At 47.8% G+C, this 16,868-nt stretch overlaps 1 protein-coding gene across 12 annotated transcripts in view; it reads right to left on the reverse strand.

The window, feature by feature from the left end:
- The window catches only part of LOC118372067 (von Willebrand factor A domain-containing protein 7-like), a 71,460-nt gene that overhangs the window by 11,616 nt on the left and 42,976 nt on the right, over window positions 1-16,868 (reverse strand). The window contains exons 1-13 of one of the 12 annotated variants that reach the window (XM_052508669.1): window positions 12,602-12,739; window positions 10,270-10,479; window positions 9,976-10,112; window positions 9,079-9,223; window positions 6,435-6,528; window positions 4,090-4,221; window positions 3,817-4,003; window positions 2,637-2,806; window positions 2,387-2,499; window positions 1,949-2,065; window positions 1,526-1,714; window positions 998-1,130; window positions 500-652 (exon numbers count right to left, since the gene is read on the reverse strand). In XM_052508669.1, the coding sequence (XP_052364629.1) occupies window positions 500-652; window positions 998-1,130; window positions 1,526-1,714; window positions 1,949-2,065; window positions 2,387-2,499; window positions 2,637-2,806; window positions 3,817-4,003; window positions 4,090-4,221; window positions 6,435-6,528; window positions 9,079-9,223; window positions 9,976-10,112; window positions 10,270-10,455 (1,756 nt within the window). In that variant the 5' untranslated portion in view covers window positions 10,456-10,479; window positions 12,602-12,739. Of the gene's footprint in view, window positions 1-499; window positions 653-997; window positions 1,131-1,525; window positions 1,715-1,948; window positions 2,066-2,386; window positions 2,500-2,636; window positions 2,807-3,816; window positions 4,004-4,089; window positions 4,222-6,434; window positions 6,529-9,078; window positions 9,224-9,975; window positions 10,113-10,269; window positions 10,480-12,211; window positions 12,229-12,250; window positions 12,268-12,289; window positions 12,307-12,328; window positions 12,346-12,367; window positions 12,385-12,406; window positions 12,424-12,445; window positions 12,463-12,484; window positions 12,502-12,562; window positions 12,581-12,601; window positions 12,740-16,868 lie in introns of those variants that run through there. The other 11 variants (XM_052508670.1, XM_052508678.1, XM_052508677.1 and 8 more) reach the window with 11 other exon arrangements.

Raw genomic sequence — 16,868 nt, forward strand, 5'->3', positions numbered from 1 at the left:
TCTGACAATGCAATGAGGCGATCATCACACCTGTGACGATGGCCACATCTGCAGTCCTAAGACATGTTCGCACAGATGAGCAGGGACCGTGGGCATCTTTCTTCTGAGTCAGTTGAAAGGCCTCTGTAGTGTCCTATATTTTCATAACTGTGACCTTAATTGCCTACCGTCTGTAAGGTGTTATGTCTTAACGACCGTTCCACAGGTGCATGTTCATTAATTGTTTATGGTTCATTGAACAAGCATAGGGAAACAGTGTTTAAACCCTTTACAATGAAGATCTGTGAAGTTATTTGGATTTTTACGAATTATCTTTGAAAGACAGGGTCCTGAAAAATGGACTTTTCTTTTTTTGAGTTTATTTGGTGCATGTGACACATTTGAATGGATTATTTAAACCCAGGTCTGGGCTCTGTGTGTATCCAGGATATAATCTAGTGTTGAGCGTGAGCATAACACACATATTCAATAGAACAGACATATCTCTATGGTAACTCACCAGTGACCTTCAGTGTGTAGGGCTGGTTGGAGTTCATGCTGATTTCCCATAATCCTGTCTGTTTGTTGGAGGCCAGACGGACCCGGAAGAGGTTGCCCACCGTCTGGACAGTCCCCAGTTCCCCGTTGGCCTCGTTCTGTTTCTGGGTCACACCTGTAGGGGCAAGGAGGGTGACAGTCAAATAGGATGACAGTCAACCATACTGTCAATCGGCTATACCTGGTTCACAATACCTTGTTAAAATATGCTTTGTGCTTTAAAAACATTAAGATAGCTACATACGTAAACACGCAAAACAGGTCAACTGTAACCAGTAAGGAGGGAAAACTAACCTTAGATCAGTGTCTAGGGGAAATGTCATCCTATTCAGTTAGGTGAAACTTTACCTGAAAACTAACCTTAGATCAGTGTCTAGGGGAAATGTCATCCTATTCAGTTAGGTGAACCTTTACCTGAAAACTGATATTAGATCAGTGTGTAGGTGTTGGAGGTTCCCACCTGCAGGGTTCTTCAGGGTGAATGTGAGGGACTTTCCAGTGATGTAGATGGTGATGTTGTTCAGAGACTCGTCCAGCAGGAAGGAGAATGTCTCAGCTTTGCCTGGGTTCCTCGCTCGCTGTAGGACTGTCACCTGAGGAGGAGGAGGAGGAGGAGGACAGAATGAGAGAGGAGGATAGAAAGGGTATGTTGTTGTTTTATTGTAAGGGTAGGCAGGGTAGCCTAGTGGTTAGAGCGTTGGACTAGTAACCGGAAGGTTGCAAGTTCAAACCCCCCGAGCTGACAAGGTACAAATCTGTTGTTCTGCCCCTGAACAGGCAGTTAACCCAGTCATTGAAAATAAGAATTTGTTCTTAACTGACTTGCCTTGTAAAATAAAAATAAAAAATTATCATAGATATAACAATTATGTCTAGGCATTTCTAAAATTCATTGTTTATAAAGCACGTGTTTTTTAATTGATTAAGTTTTAAATTATTTCAAATGAACTACTCATCTAAAACTAAATGGCCACCAGTGTTGACTCACCAGAGCGGAGGTGGAGGAGTCGATGATGACGTCAGTGGCCTGGGGCAGATTTTCCTTGGTGACTCCAATGGCCTGACCACCAGACGCCAGCGCCAGGTCCTTGTAGGTCTCGAATGTAGCTGCCCTGGACTCTACTCCACTTCTCCTCTTTCTAGCACCAGCACCAGCACCAGTCATGAAGAAAGACACCTGGAGAGACACATAGGTGTGTTTGAGAGAGTTTGCCTGGTCGTATTCATTAGGCACCAAACGAAGAATGAAAGAAAAAAGGGAGTGACTACCTCGCCAATAAGAATGGCTTGTTTTTGTTTGCCGTTGGAAAACATTTTGCTGCGTTTTGCTACTGTGTGACCTAATTAATAAGATCCTGAACTGCAGGACATTGTTTCTTCTAAAACAGGAAGTGTTTGAGGAAGTGCTCACGGTTGACTTGGTGCTCCTGATCAGGGCCAAGATGGTGTCCCTTAACGCAATGTCCTTGGCAACGGCATCTGTGAAAACATAGATGTGGGACGACGCAGGGGCACCGGTCAGCGCCAACTGGAGAGAGAGAGAGAGAGAGGGAGAGAGAGAGAGAGAGAGAGAGAGAGAGAGAGAGAGAGAGAGAGAGAGAGAGAGAGAGAGAGAGAGAGAGAGAGAGAGAGAGAGAGAGAGAGAGAGAGAGAGAGAGAGCGGGGGGAATGCTTAGTGTCTTTCTTTGTTGTCAGGTGCACTATAAACAAAGAATGGGACTATGTCTGAAACCTGATTGGAATATAGCCATGTCAATCACAGTACCTCTGCCCTACCACCCTCTCCAATTTGTAAGTCGCTCTGGATAAGAGCGTCTGCTAAATGACTTAAATGTAAATGTAAATGTACCTGTAGACCTGATAAGCACATCTCAGGGAGGTCTCCGCCCCCATCAGCTTTGAGTTTAGCGATCTCTGTTTTCATAACATCAGGGTTTGTCGTTCTTATCAGGGGTCCAAACACTACACACAAACACACACTGATCACTAACCACTTCCTGACTTAACTACAAACCGCACCAGCATTTCGGTGAATGCCAGAGTTTGTCAGTGATGTTTTGCTAAGGAGAATGCTTGGTGGAGTGTAAAGCCAGCTTTACTTGGGTCGTTGAATGGGACCAGGATGTACTGGGAGGGCTCATCCTGCGTTCCCTTTTTGCTGTCGATGATCTCATTGACAACTCTCTTGGCTTCAAGGATGTCATCCTTCATGCTCCCCGTAGTGTCGATCACAAAAGCAACCACTGCTGAACGCGCTATGCCCATGAAGCTGTGGGAGAGAGAGAGAGATAAAGAGGGAGATTGTGAGTAACTTCAACATGGGTAATTCCCTCTTCCCCCCTCTCCTCTCCTTCACCCCCCTCTACCCCTCTCTTCCCCTTCACCCCTCTCCTCCCCTTCACCCCCCTCTACCCCTCTCTTCCCCTTCACCCCCTCTCCTCCCCATTTCCCCCCTCTTCCCCTCTCCTCCCCTTCTCCCCCCTCTAGCCCACTCCTCCCCTTCTCCCCCCTCTACCCCTCTCCTCCCCTTCTCCCCCCTCTACTCCTCTCCCCACTTCACTCCCCTCTACCCCTCTCCTCTCCTTCACCCCCCTCTACCCCTCTCTTCCCCTTCACCCCCTCTCCTCCCCTTCACCCCCTCTACCACTCTCCTCCCCTTCACCCCTCTCCTCCTCTCCTCTCCTTCACCTCCCTCTACCCCTCTCTTCCCCTTCACCCCCTCTCCTCTCCTTCACCCCCTCTACCCCTCTCCTCCCCTTCACCCTCCTCTACCCCTTCCTCTCCTTCACCCTCCTCTACCCCTCTCCTCTCCTTCACCCTCCTCTACCCCTCTCCTCTCCTTCACCCTCCTCTACTCCTCTCCTCTCCTTCACCCTCCTCTACCCCTCTCCTCTCCTTCACCCTCCTCTACCCCTCTCCTCTCCTTCACCCCCTCTACCCCTCTCCTCTCCTTCACCCCCCTCTACCCCTTCCTCTCCTTCACCCTCCTCTACCCCTCTCCTCTCCTTCACCCTCCTCTACCCCTCTCCTCTCCTTCACCCTCCTCTACCCCTTCCTCTCCTTCACCCCCTCTACCCCTTCCTCTCCTTCACCCCCCTCTACCCCTCTCCTCTCCTTCACCCTCCTCTACCCCTTCCTCTCCTTCACCCCCCTCTACCCCTCTCCTCTCCTTCACCCCCTCTACCCCTCTCCTCTCCTTCACCCCCCTCTACCCCTCTCCTCTCCTTCACCCCCCTCTACCCCTTCCTCTCCTTCACCCCCCTCTACCCCTCTCCGTACCGTAGGTAGTTGTTGTCACCGGCGGCTCCCCGGATGTCGTCCAACAGCTGGAGGGTTGCGGTCGTTGCCACGGTGACAGCAGCAGTGTGCAGGGCCACGTTGTCAGAGCGACGCTCATCCTTGCTGATGCCCCCGCGAGGAACCTCAGAGCTGGTCAGGTCAGCTGCACCTCCATGACTACACTTACCTGGGAGAGGAGAGGTGATGATGGGTGTTATACAGAGAGTGTGTGGGTATCTGGGGAAGGTAGCGTGTGTGTGTGTGTGTGTGTACCTTTAGGCTTAGCTGCGGAGAAGATCCCCATGTACCCAGAGGTGAGTTTCTTCTCATTAAGAATGTTAGGCAGGATGGAGTTGGAACAGAACCCCCCACTGGCACAGTCACTGCAGGTCGGGGTGCTGACATCTACCGAACCAAATCACAATATTTTCTTATAAAATAACAGTTAACTAAATTGTCAAGGGACATCATTTACCACCACAAATCATTAACCCCCCTCCCCTCCCACACACACACACACACACACACACACACACACACACACACACACACACACACACACACACACACACACACACACACACACACACACGCCTAAACCCTAAATGGGCGTGGTGGTCCTTTCTCTTACCCATAATTCCCTCAGACTATTCTGCTTTATCTGGCTCTGTTGAACATCGGAGATTATATGTGTTTGTGTCCCTCTCTGTCTGCCCTTTAGACTTCCTGTAAACCCTTAATGACCTCATTATCATATGAAGCCAGAGGTGGCAGCAGATTTCTCTCTTGGTCTCTCCTTTTTAACCTGCTGTCATACTTTTTCTCTAACATTCCAAGAACGCCTCCCTCCTTCCTTCCTGCAATTACCCTCCCCTTCCCCCTTCCTTCCCTTCCCTACCACCCCCACCCTCCCTCCTTCCTTCTCTGCCCTACCACCCTCTCTCCTTCCCTGCCCTATCACACTCCCTCCTTCATTCCCTGCCCTACCACCCTCTCTCCTTCCCTGCCCTACCACCCTCCCTCCTTCATTCCCTGCCCTACCACCCTCTCTCCTTCCCTGCCCTATCACCCTCCCTCCTTCATTCCCTGCCCTACCACCCTCTCTCCTTCCCTGCCCTATCACCCTCCCTCCTTCATTCCCTGCCCTACCACTCTCTCTCCTTCCCTGCCCTATCACCCTCCCTCCTTCATTCCCTGCCCTACCACTCTCTCTCCTTCCCTGCCCTATCACCCTCCCTCCTTCATTCCCTGCCCTACCACTCTCTCTCCTTCCCTGCCCTATCACCCTCCCTCCTTCATTCCCTGCCCTACCACCCTCTCTCCTTCCCTGCCCTATCACCCTCCCTCCTTCATTCCCTGCCCTACCACCCTCTCTCCTTCCCTGCCCTATCACCCTCCCTCCTTCATTCCCTGCCCTACCACTCTCTCTCCTTCCCTGCCCTATCACCCTCCCTCCTTCATTCCCTGCCCTACCACCCTCTCTCCTTCCCTGCCCTATCACCCTCCCTCCTTCATTCCCTGCCCTACCACCCTCTCTCCTTCCCTGCCCTATCACCCTCCCTCCTTCATTCCCTGCCCTACCACCCTCTCTCCTTCCCTGCCCTATCACCCTCCCTCCTTCATTCCCTGCCCTACCACTCTCTCTCCTTCCCTGCCCTATCACCCTCCCTCCTTCATTCCCTGCCCTACCACTCTCTCTCCTTCCCTGCCCTATCACCCTCCCTCCTTCATTCCCTGCCCTACCACCCTCTCTCCTTCCCTGCCCTATCACCCTCCCTCCTTCATTCCCTGCCCTACCACTCTCTCTCCTTCCCTGCCCTATCACCCTCCCTCCTTCATTCCCTTCCCTACCACTCTCTCTCCTTCCCTGCCCTATCACCCTCCCTCCTTCATTCCCTGCCCTACCACTCTCTCTCCTTCCCTGCCCTATCACCCTCCCTGCTTCATTCCCTGCCCTACCACCCTCTCTCCTTCCCTGCCCTATCACCCTCCCTCCTTCATTCCCTGCCCTACCACCCTCTCTCCTTCCCTGCCCTATCACCCTCCCTCCTTCATTCCCTGCCCTACCACTCTCTCTCCTTCCCTGCCCTACCACCCTCCCTCCCTCCCTGCCCTACCACCCTCCCTCCCTCCCTACCACCCCCCACCCTCCCTCCTTCCTTCTCTGCCCTACCACCCTCTCTCCTTCCCTGCCCTATCACCCTCCCTCCTTCATTCCCTGCCCTACCACCCTCTCTCCTTCCCTGCCCTATCACCCTCCCTCCTTCATTCCCTGCCCTACCACTCTCTCTCCTTCCCTGCCCTATCACCCTCCCTCCTTCATTCCCTGCCCTACCACTCTCTCTCCTTCCCTGCCCTATCACCCTCCCTCCTTCATTCCCTGCCCTACCACTCTCTCTCCTTCCCTGCCCTATCACCCTCCCTCCTTCATTCCCTGCCCTACCACCCTCTCTCCTTCCCTGCCCTATCACCCTCCCTCCTTCATTCCCTGCCCTACCACCCTCTCTCCTTCCCTGCCCTATCACCCTCCCTCCTTCATTCCCTGCCCTACCTCCCTCCCTCCCTCCAGTTGGATCCCATGCCTCGCTGTCCTCTGCATTAACTCAAGCCCTCCCTACCTGCCAGGTTTTCCAGTGGGAGATCGGGGCGGATCAGGTTGGCGTAGGGTTCAGTGTATCCCAGATCCACCCAGTTACTGTGGCTGTAGAAATCCTGACAAAACACAAGCATGTATTATATACCAAGTCTGTGTCTGTGGGAAAGCTATATATCTAACTCCCTATTACACCCACCTCTAGACAGGAGTTAAGTTGGTTCAGATGGTAACACTTGAGCCAAGGTGAAATATGAAATTGAGAAATTAGGTGAGATAGGTGTTTTCTCCCCCCATCTTCCTCCATCCTTTTAGTCCTTACCTGATCTCCCTTCATTCCTGGAAGTTCAGACTTTCTCCCTCTTTCCCTTCCACCCCCTTTCCCACTCATCTCTCTCCCTCTCCCACTCCTCCCTCTCCCCTCTCTCCCTCTCCACCCTCTCCTCCCTCTCCCACTCCTCCCTCTCCCTCTCCCACTTCCCTCTCTCCCTCTCCTCTCTCTCCCCTCCTCCCTCTCCTCCCACTCCTCCCTCTCCCACTCCCCTCTCTCCCACTCCTCTCTCTCCTCCCTCTTCCACTCCTCCCTCTCCCTCTCCCCTCTCTCCCTCTCCTCTCTCTCCCACTCCTCCCTCTCCTCCCACTCCTCCCACTCCTCCCTCTCCCTCTCCCACTCCCCTCTCTCCCTCTCCTCTCTCTCCTCCCTCTCCCACTCCTCCCTATCCCGCTTCCACTCCTCTCTCTCCCACTCCAACTCCTCCCTATTCCTCTCTCTCCCACTCCCACTCCTCTCTCTCCCTCTCCCACTCCTCCCTATTCCTCTCTCTCCCACTCCCACTCCACCCTCTCCCTCTCCCCTCTCTCCCTCTCCCCTCTCTCCCTCTCCTCTCTCTCCCACTCCTCCCTCTCCTCCCACTCCCCCCACTCCTCCCTCTCCCTCTCACACTCCACTCTCTCACTCCTCCCTATCCCGCTTCCACTCCTCTCTCTCCCTCTCCCACTCCTCTCTCTCCCTCTCCCACTCTTCCCTCTTCCTCTTCCTCTCTCTCCCTCTCCCACTCCTCTCTCTCCCTCTCCCACTCCTCCCTATTCCTCTCTCTCCCACTCCCACTCCACCCTCTCCCTCTCCCCTCTCTCCCTCTCCCCTCTCTCCCTCTCCTCTCTCTCCCACTCCTCCCTCTCCTCCCACTCCCCCCACTCCTCCCTCTCCCTCTCACACTCCACTCTCTCACTCCTCCCTATCCCGCTTCCACTCCTCTCTCTCCCTCTCCCACTCCTCTCTCTCCCTCTCCCACTCTTCCCTCTTCCTCTTCCTCTCTCTCCCTCTCCCACTCCTCCTTCTTCCTCTCTCTCTCTCTCTCTCTCTCTCTCTCTCTCCTCCCTATTCCTCTCTCTCTCTCCCACTCCCACTCCTCTCTCTCCCACTCCTACTCCTCCCTATTCCTCTCTCTCCCACTCCCACTCCTCTCTCTCCCTCTCTCACTCCTCCCTATTCCTCTCTCTCCCACTCCCACTCCTCTCTCTCCCTCTCTCACTCCTCCCACTCCTCTCTCTCCCACTCCCACTCCTCTCTCTCCCACTCCTCCTTGTTCCTCTCTCTCTCTCCCACTCCTCCTTCTTCCTCTCTCTCTCTCCCACTCCTCCCTCTTCCTCTTTCTCCCTCTCCCACTCCTCCCTATCCCTCTCTCTCCCTCTCCCACTCCTCTCTCTCCCTCTCCCACTCCTCCCTCCCTCTTCCCTTACTTGCAGACAGGGCTCTAATCACACTGGTGCGACAAAAAAATGTCTTATTTTATTTATTTATTTGTAAAAAAAAATGTCTTTAACCTTAATTTTACTAGGCAAGTCTTAAGAATTACAATGATGGCCTACCGGGGAACATTGTTCAGGGGCAGAGAGACAAATGTGTACTTTTTTAGCTCAAGGATTCGATCTCTCCTCAGTTTCTCTCTAGCTACTTGTACTGTGTCCAGTCCTCTCCCCAGTGTCTCTGTAGCTACCTGTACTGTGTCCAGTCCTCTCCCCAGTGTCTCTCTAGCTACCTGTACTGTGTCCAGTCCTCTCCCCAGTGTCTCTCTAGCTACTTGTACTGTGTACAGTCCTCTCCCCAGTGTCTCTGTAGCTACTTGTACTGTGTACAGTCGTCTCCCCAGTGTCTCTGTAGCTACTTGTACTGTGTACAGAACTCTCCCCAGTGTCTCTCTAGCTACTTGTACTGTGTACAGTCCTCTCCCCAGTGTCTCTGTAGCTACTTGTACTGTGTACAGTCGTCTCCCCAGTGTCTCTGTAGCTACTTGTACTGTGTACAGAACTCTCCCCAGTGTCTCTCTAGCTACTTGTACTGTGTACAGTCGTCTCCCCAGTGTCTCTCTAGCTACCTGTAGTGTGTACAGTCCTCTCCCCAGTGTCTCTCTAGCTACCTGTAGTGTGTACAGTCCTCTCCCCAGTGTCTCTCTAGCTACCTGTAGTGTGTACAGTCCTCTCCCCAGTGTCTCTCTAGCTACCTGTAGTGTGTATAGTACTCTCCCCAGTGTCTCTCTAGCTACCTGTAGTGTGTGTAGTACTCTCCCCAGTGTCTCTCTAGCTACCTGTAGTGTGTACAGTCCTCTCCCCAGTGTCTCTCTAGCTACCTGTAGTGTGTGTAGTACTCTCCCCAGTGTCTCTCTAGCTACCTGTAGTGTGTGTAGTACTCTCCCCAGTGTCTCTCTGGCAGCCAGGAAGTTCTCCCTTTGTACGTTGGCCTTGATGCTGGCCACCCCATCAGTTATAAGGCGCCGGCCCTCAGCAAACGCCTCTGAGTTGAAGTGATGGGCTGGGCTGTTATAATAAAGATTATGATCAATTGGTTTCATGTAGAACACGACTGTAGGAGTGATACACCAAATGTTCACTTGGCCTGGAACAATAATGACAATGATTCATTGTTTATAAAGTTCATACATTAGATCCACTAGAAGAAGGGTCATGTGACGTGTGACATGTGACATATGACATATGCTGGATAAGAAAACGAAGTTGTTTTTAAAACTAGTTTAAAAATAAGTAATAATAATCTGTTGCACTCCTGTGCTATTTCCAAGCACTCCAAGCATTTTACATAGTAAGTGAACCTCATTCTCTATCAATGGAGCACCAACCTGTTGACCTAATAAGTGAACCTCATTCTCTATCAATGGAGCACCAACCTGTTGACATAATAAGGGAACCTCATTCTCTATCAATGGAGCACCAACCTGTTGACATAATAAGGGAACCTCATTCTCTATCAATGGAGCACCAACCTGTTGACATAATAAGGGAACCTCATTCTCTATCAATGGAGCACCAACCTGTTGACATAATAAGGGAACCTCATTCTCTATCAATGGAGCACCAACCTGTTGACATGATAAGGGAACCTCATTCTCTATCAATGGAGCACCAACCTGTTGACATGATAAGGGAACCTCATTCTCTATCAATGGAGCACCAACCTGTTGACATGATAAGGGAACCTCATTCTCTATCAATGGAGCACCAACCTGTTGACATGATAAGGGAACCTCATTCTCTATCAATGGAGCACCAACCTGTTGACAAAGTCTCTGTCCACCTGTCCGTTCTGTATGTAGATCTCATTCAAGGCAGATTTGAACTTAGCTGCTGACACTTCACCTGTTGCTCTGGGTCCCAGGCAGGCCTGGACCAGCTCCTCAGCAGAGTTACCCTAAAGGGAAAGGTCAGAGGTTAAAGGTTAGACATTCTGACACACTACTCTATTTTCTTAATCTTGCTCTTTCACGCACGCACACACACACACACACACACACACACACACACACACACACACACACACACACACACACACACACACACACACTTACCGTGGGGGTGAAGTCTCGTCCCTCTGACTCTGCAATGGCTCGGCACACCTCTGTGACCTTCTGTAGCACAGCCGTTCCCGTGATGCTGACGTGGGTGGAGGCTCCGCCCCCAATGGGAGCAAACGCCCAGGCTCCTCCTGATAGGACCAGAGCCAGGAAGGACACACCCAGCACCGGTGACATCATCAGTCTTTGGGGAGTGGGGGGTGGCTGGTGGATGGAGGGGTGAGTGAGTGAGAAAGAGAGAGAGAGAGAAAGAGCATGAACGAGAGAGAGAGAGAGAGAGAGAGAGAGAGAGAGAGAGAGAGAGAGAGAGAGAGAGAGAGAGAGAGAGAGAGAGAGAGAGAGGAAATCCCTGACTCAGCCCCTGTTGTTAAACCTCTTGGCCACAACACAACATGTCCTATATTGAGGGTGTAGTTAGTATGCAGAAGCATCTTTATGATACATCAGTAAAATGTTATTAGACGTTGTCAAAACTGATTAGATACCAGTGCTTAGCCCCTGTCCTGGCACATACTGCATTTCCTATTACCTAGGAGCATACAGAGATGTATATTCCTAGGCTGTTATCCCCCACCATACGTTATTCCCTGTTGCACAGTGTTGTCCTCAGAGATAGTGTTTGGCAATGGCTCAACTCAACCGGGGCCATTTGTACTCGATATCCTTTAGCTGAATACCTTTAGTTCCTCAAGTGTTAAAAGGTGAACATTGAACTGAAAGGCTGGTGGGAAATGGAACAATTCTGCTCCTTACTGCTGCTTTCTGTCCGAGATTAAATGTATGTCATATGTAGAATCCTATGTATACTATATATCATGGTCATATAAATTATGTACAACCCTCTCAATCTGTATACATTCTTGGTTTAAATATATATATATATATCATCCCAGGGTGTACACAGATTGACAGGATTGTATATATATATCATCCCAGGGTGTACACAGATTGACAGGATTGTATATATATATCATCCCAGGGTGTACACAGATTGACAGGATTGTATATATATATCATCCCAGGGTGTACACAGATTGACAGGATTGTATATATATATATCATCCCAGGGTGTACACAGATTGACAGGATTGTATATATATATCATCCCAGGGTGTACACAGATTGACAGGATTGTATATATATATCATCCCAGGGTGTACACAGATTGACAGGATTGTATATATATATATATATCATCCCAGGGTGAACACAGATTGACAGGATTGTATATATATATATCATCCCAGGGTGTACACAGATTGACAGGATTGTATATATATATATCATCCCAGGGTGTACACAGATTGACAGGATTGTATATATATATCATCCCAGGGTGTACACAGATTGACAGGATTGTATATATATATCATCCCAGGGTGTACACAGATTGACAGGATTGTATATATATATCATCCCAGGGTGTACACAGATTGACAGGATTGTATATATATATATCATCCCAGGGTGTACACAGATTGACAGGATTGTATATATATATATCATCCCAGGGTGTACACAGATTGACAGGATTGTATATATATATATATCATCCCAGGGTGTACACAGATTGACAGGATTGTATATATATATATCATCCCAGGGTGTACACAGATTGACAGGATTGTATATATATATCATCCCAGGGTGTACACATATGACCATTAATTGATTGTCTGTATTCAATTCATTTATTCAATCTTTCCACTGATCTGATAAATGCTGGGAAAATATATTTTGACCAAGCACCAAAAACTGAGAATATTTTTTAAACAAACAATTAAAAAAATGTAATATATTATAATCTAAGATCTCAAACCATTTACCATTTAAATGACAGAAATAATGTTAACCAAAATGAAAATGAAGACCTCTGAATTGTCTTGTATTATCATAACACCAGTTATGAGAAGAAACCTTCTCAAAGCTTCCATACCTTCTCAGGTTATTTGAAACCTTCTCAAAGCTTCCATACCTTCTCAGGTTATTTGAAACCTTTTCAAAGCTTCCATACCTTCTCAGGTTATTTGAAACCTTCTCAAACCTTCCATACCTTCTCAGGTTATTTGAAACCTTCTCAAACCTTCCATACCTTCTCAGGTTATTTGAAACCTTCTCAAACCTTCCATACCTTCTCAGGTTATTTGAAACCTTCTCAAACCTTCCATACCTTCTCAGGTTATTTGAAACCTTCTCAAACCTTCCATACCTTCTCAGGTTATTTGAAACCTTCTCAAACCTTCCATACATTCTCAGGTTATTTGAAACCTTCTCAAAGCTTCCATACCTTCTCAGGTTATTTGAAACCTTCTCAAACCTTCCATACCTTCTCAGGTTATTTGAGCGTAGTTGGATCTCTTCCTCTTTCCCTGTCTCTGTTGCAGCAGTAACCCAAACTGTAGAGGAACACTGGAAGATACAGTACACCTGTATATATACTGGACTGTACTGGACGAGGGTGAGGTCTGTGTGTTACAGTACACACTAATCATTAACTTCTAGGGTTTTCCATGGCCACAACATATCCAATCTTCTTATCAGATGTCAATCAATCAATGTGGACCATGAGGGGCAGGGCTACCCTGAACCTAACCTGGTAACAACATCATTACCTAGATTACCTACAAATCATTACCTACACTACCAGTCAAAAGTCTGGACACACCTACTCATTCCAGGGTTTTTCTTTATTTTTACTATTTTCTATGTTGTAGAATAATAGTGAAGACATTAAAACTATGAAATAACACATAAAACTTAACCAAAAAAAGTGTTAAACAATTCAAAATATATTTTATATTTGAGATCGTTCAAAGTAGCCACCCTTTGCCTTGATGACAGCTTTGCACACTCTCTTGGCATTCACTCAACACACACACATAGGTCATGATTTTCAATCTTTACTGACGATTGAGTAAAGCCAGTGTGTCTATGTATGCGGATGACTCAACACTATACATGTCAGCTACTACAGTGACTGAAATGACTGCCACACTTAACAAAGAGCCTCAGTCAGGTTCAGAATGGGTGGCAAGAAATAAGATAGTTCTAAACTAACTAAAATCATTGTATTTGGGACAAATCATTTACTAAACCATAAAGCTCATCTAAATCTTCTAAAGAATAATGTGGAAATTGAGCAAATTAAGGAGACTAAACTGCTTGGGGTAACCCTGGATTGTAAACCGTCATGGTCAAAACATATTGATGTAATGGTAGCTAAGATGGGGAGAGGTCTGTCTGTAGTGAGGTGCTGCTCTGCTTTCTTGACATTGCTATCAACAAGACAAGTCCTACAGGCCCTAGTTCTGTCGCCCCTTGACTACTGCTCAGTCATATAGTCAAGTGCCACAAAGAGGGACATAGACACATTACAATTGGACCAAACAGAGCAGCATGACCGACACTTAGATGTACACGGAGAGCCAGCATTGATAATGCACATGTCAATCTCTCCTGGCTCATGGTGGAGTAGAGATGAACTGCACCACCTCTTGTCTTTGTGAGAGGTATTGATAGGTTGAAATCACGAGCTGTCTATTTAAGCGACTAGCGCTCAGCTCAAACACCCATACATACCCCACAATACATGCCACCAGAGTTCTCCAAGTCCAGAACAGACTATGGAAACAGTACTACATAGAGTCATGATTACATGGAACTCTATTCCACATCCTGGAACTCAGTCAAGCAGCAGAATCAGATAAAAAAACAGATAAATCTACACCTTTAGGAACAGCGTGGACTGTGAAGAGACACACACACACAGCATTCGCAAACACATGCCAACACACACACTCTCTACACACATACATTTTAATATTGTTATTTTGCTGTATCATTGATTTTGTATTGTAGATATGTTATGGTAGAGTAGTGTGTAATAATGTAGATATGTTATGGTAGAGTAGTGTGTAATAATGTAGATATGTTATGGTAGAGTAGTGTGTAATAATGTAGATATGTTATGGTAGAGTAGTGTGTAATAATGTAGATATGTTATGGTAGAGTAGTGTTTAATAATGTAGATATGTTATGGTAGAGTAGTGTGTAATAATGTGTTGTATTGTAGATATGTTGTGGTAGAGTAGTGTGTAGGCGGACAGGCGGTGGTTCAGGACAGGCAGTGGTTCAGGACAGGCAGTGGTTCAGGACATGCAGTGGTTCAGGACAGGCAGTGGTTCAGTACAGGCAGTGGTTCAGGACAGGCAGTGGTTCAGGACAGGCAGTGGTTCAGGACAGGCAGTGGTTCAGTACAGGCAGTGGTTCAGTACAGGCAGTGGTTCAGGACAGGCAGTGGTTCAGGACAGGCAGTGGTTCAGGACAGGCAGTGGTTCAGTACAGGCAGTGGTTCCGGACAGGCAGTGGTTCAGGACAGGCAGTGGTTCAGGACAGGCAGTGGTTCAGGACAGGCAGTGGTTCAGGACAGGCAGTGGTTCAGTACAGGCAGTGGTTCAGGACAGGCAGTGGTTCAGGACAGGCAGTGGTTCAGGACAGGCAGTGGTTCAGTACAGGCAGTGGTTCAGGACAGGCAGTGGTTCAGGACAGGCAGTGGAGACTGATGACTAGAGAGAGGATGGCAGTAACTTTAGGGTGGATACTTTACGGTATAATGATATTATTTCACAAGGCATGCAGACAGGTGATTGCTATTTGGCGTCGATAAAGGTAATCAGTGTTTATTACCGTTCGTCACAGATAACCAACCACACTGGTTGAATCAACATGCTTTCCACTTCATTTTAATGAAATTACGTTGAACCAACGTGGAATAGAAGTTGAATTGACATCTGTGTCCAGTGGGTTGTCTGGAATTTTCTGAAGAGTTGTTTTGATAACCAGCGCAAGAAGCACCTGACATCAGACTCATTTGACCCATCAGCTCACGTAACAGTTTCCATGGCAACATCCTATGTTCACAGGTTACATGTGTGAATATGCTTGTGTTTTAATATGTGTGTGTGTTTTAATATGGGCTATAGTGTATTTACAAGTTCACAGTCTCACAGTTCTGCTTAGCTGGGCAGCTCAGCCCAGTTTTATAACAGTAGTTAGAGGGCGAAGCCCCTTATGACGTCCCTAGGAAACCCTGTCCTGTCACTGCCCTGATCACAGATTACCAACCCATATTCACCTCTTTGACTCTGACCCCAGTCTGCACACACACACACACACGCACACGCACACGCACACACACCACACGCACGCACACGCACACGCACCACACGCACGCACACACACACACACACACACACACACACACACACACACACACACACACACACACACACACACACACACACACACACACACACACACACACACACACACACACACACACACACACACACACACACACACACACAGTACCTGCTTTACCCCTGGGAGTGGAGTGGGCAGGAGACAGAGGGGAGGGGACAGTGACAGTATCAGGTGGTTTTGCCAAGGCCCCCTTGGTGAGGTGTGTATGTGGTGTTCTGTTGTCATGGTAACGTCATATGACTCTGAAGGTTTAATAAGGGTTTGTGTTGGACAGGTCACAGAGTCAGTGATAGCAGCTGATAACTGATGTCTGTTCAGTTGATACAGTGAAGATCATGATAATCACCACTAGATGGAGTCAGAGAGGGCGTGTTTCTTAATCATGATAATTGACATTTGTTTGGTAAAAACAGCAGGATAAATACACACGTAGGTAGAGTCCAATCTGTTTTTGTGTTTTGTGTTTGAATGCTTTATTATTTCTGAATGAAATATCTATAAAATATGAATAACAAAAATGATAATGCATTAAAGCGATAATAAACTCTTCCTGCATGTATCATCATGTGTTTTAATGTTCCATCTCCTTGATCCTCATATAATCTGTTCATTATATTAACCATAAATGAGTTCTGCTTATTTCCCATCCTTATTACAATAACAGTGGACGTATGGACTTCATTACTGTCACCATAATGTAAAAGCTGGGAACATTGATGAGGGGATTAAAAATCAAGTTTGAAGCTACAGTCTGCGGTTGGTACATACATTTTTGGACTTAAATTAATGACATATCTTCTTTTTTTTTAAATCACAGACCCCCCCGGCTGCCCTCATAAACTGTTTGATAACAGAATACAACCGTATTGTAATGAAAACCATGTTTTTATTAAATAACTATTACATGATATCATCATACATGCCATTTAGCAGACACTTTTATCCAAAGCAACTTGTTGTCACGTTTTCAAACATTTCACATATGGGTCCCGGGAATCGAACCCACAATCCTGGCGTTACAAACACTATGCTCTACAAACCAAGCTACAGAGGACCACACTACGCTATGTACAGGGCTGTATTCCACCATCTGTAGTTTACTAGGGCCAACAGGCTAGGATAAGTGGTCAGAGTGATGATGTGATGCTGCAGACTGGGTGGAAGTATAGTAGTCAATCAGGAAGTAGAAAATATTTTATGAGGCTAGAATGCTACATTTAGTGAATGTCTATTGGTTAAAGACATTGGTATTTTGGACTCCATGACATGGCCCTTATCAAGTAGTGGTGTCCCTTCAGTGGAGCCAGGTGGGGGATTGGCCAGAGTGGTGA

This window comes from Oncorhynchus keta, unplaced genomic scaffold (assembly GCF_023373465.1).
Source record: "Oncorhynchus keta strain PuntledgeMale-10-30-2019 unplaced genomic scaffold, Oket_V2 Un_contig_3860_pilon_pilon, whole genome shotgun sequence".
NCBI classification, from domain to species: Eukaryota; Metazoa; Chordata; class Actinopteri; order Salmoniformes; family Salmonidae; genus Oncorhynchus; species Oncorhynchus keta.